This window comes from Myotis brandtii, unplaced genomic scaffold (genome assembly GCF_000412655.1).
Source record: "Myotis brandtii unplaced genomic scaffold, ASM41265v1 scaffold238, whole genome shotgun sequence".
Classification (NCBI taxonomy): domain Eukaryota; kingdom Metazoa; phylum Chordata; class Mammalia; order Chiroptera; family Vespertilionidae; genus Myotis; species Myotis brandtii.
In genome coordinates, this window is record NW_005358983.1 from 361,277 (window position 1) to 362,920 (window position 1,644).

A 1,644-nucleotide genomic window follows, 5' to 3' on the forward strand; every position below is an offset into this window, starting at 1 on the left:
TCTGTTCAATTACATACTATTTTGTTTTCCTTACAGAGTAGCAAACATGACAAAATGTTTCCTCTCAGTTCAATGAAGTTTTATCTTGGAGTGAGAAAGAGAGTGAAACCTCCAACAAGGTAAAGCTTGAAAGGGAAGGGTGGCTGAAAAAGTTCTGGGAATGTATGTCTGTTCAAGGAATTAGGATCGGAGGCATTGGTCTAACTTTATAAACTGCGCTTTAGACAAGTTTCTTAAGATGCCAGATCCAGAGAACGTGTGTTTGTAGCTGAGGAGGGAGCCCGTTTCCCTAAAGGCTCCTCCTGGATGAATATGTGTCCCCCTCGTAGAACAAGAAATCCCAGGAGCCCTGTCTGCTGGGAAACACCTGGGTTTGCCCAAAACTAAGCAATTCTAAACCAAATCAACATTCAAGGCAAATAACAAGGATATTTGTAAACTCTGTTCAATTACATACTATTTTGTTTTCCTTACAGAGTAGCAAACATGACAAAATGTTTCCTCTCAGTTCAATGAAGTTTTATCTTGGAGTGAGAAAGAGAGTGAAACCTCCAACAAGGTAAAGCTTGAAAGGGAAGGGTGGCTGAAAAAGTTCTGGGAATGTATGTCTGTTCAAGGAATTAGGATCGGAGGCATTGGTCTAACTTTATAAACTGCGCTTTAGACAAGTTTCTTAAGATGCCAGATCCAGAGAACGTGTGTTTGTAGCTGAGGAGGGAGCCCGTTTCCCTAAAGGCTCCTCCTGGATGAATATGTGTCCCCCTCGTAGAACAAGAAATCCCAGGAGCCCTGTCTGCTGGGAAACACCTGGGTTTGCCCTCATCCTACCCCTTGCTCAGTCAAAGCCTGGGAACACAAGGAATGTTCCAGGCAAGTCTGCCCACAGGAAGACAGACAGCTGCCCTCAGCCTGGCTCTCTAATTTGCCCTTTTTGCTTTGCTGAATTTGGTAGTAAATCCACAGCACATGGATGGACCCCTCTTAAACATTCTGTTCCTCTTTAACACTTGAATCAACCCAGCATCCGGTTTACACTGTGCTTACTTTCTTTTAATCCTCACCTGAGGATATGTTCAGTGATTTTAGGAAAGGGGACAGAGAGAGAGGAACATTGATGTGAGAGAGAAACATCAATCGGTTGCCTCCTGCACAAGCCCCTACCCAGGATCGAACCCGCAACCTACGTATGTGACGTGATTGGGAATTGTACTGCAGCCTTTTTTTTTGGTGTAAGGGACGACATTCCAAACAACTGAGCCACCTGGCTGGAGCCATACTGTACTTTCTTATCAGAAATTACTTTGATTTAGCTAATTAATGTTTCTACTTATACACCTAATCTCATGAAACTTCATTTTAATGAACTGTCTATGGTTTGTGAGTCTGAAAACAATCTCACTTTTGCCTCCATGCTTAATTTATAAGCCCAATACAATTACCTGTGTTGCAACTGGCATATTTTTCAAATTCTCACACTATCAGGAGGTCAGTATGAATATTATCTTATTTTGGCCATTTTTCTAGACATCCACTTTTACTCAGCCAAGGCTAGATTCTGAGAGATTTCCCCCACCGCCCCATGACATCACGAGGCTCCTTCCCTCCGTCTCCCTCCGCATATTTAAATGTGTAGCCAAGTCCCTC

The 1,644-nt window shown here is 43.0% G+C and overlaps 1 protein-coding gene across 1 annotated transcript in view; it reads left to right on the plus strand.

The window, feature by feature from the left end:
- Nucleotides 1–1,644, plus strand: part of ARAP2 (ArfGAP with RhoGAP domain, ankyrin repeat and PH domain 2) — a 164,753-nt gene that overhangs the window by 148,943 nt on the left and 14,166 nt on the right. The window contains exon 30 of the mRNA XM_005866851.2: nucleotides 770–870. Coding sequence (XP_005866913.1) covers nucleotides 770–870 — 101 coding nt within the window. The remainder of the gene's footprint in view (nucleotides 1–769; nucleotides 871–1,644) is intronic.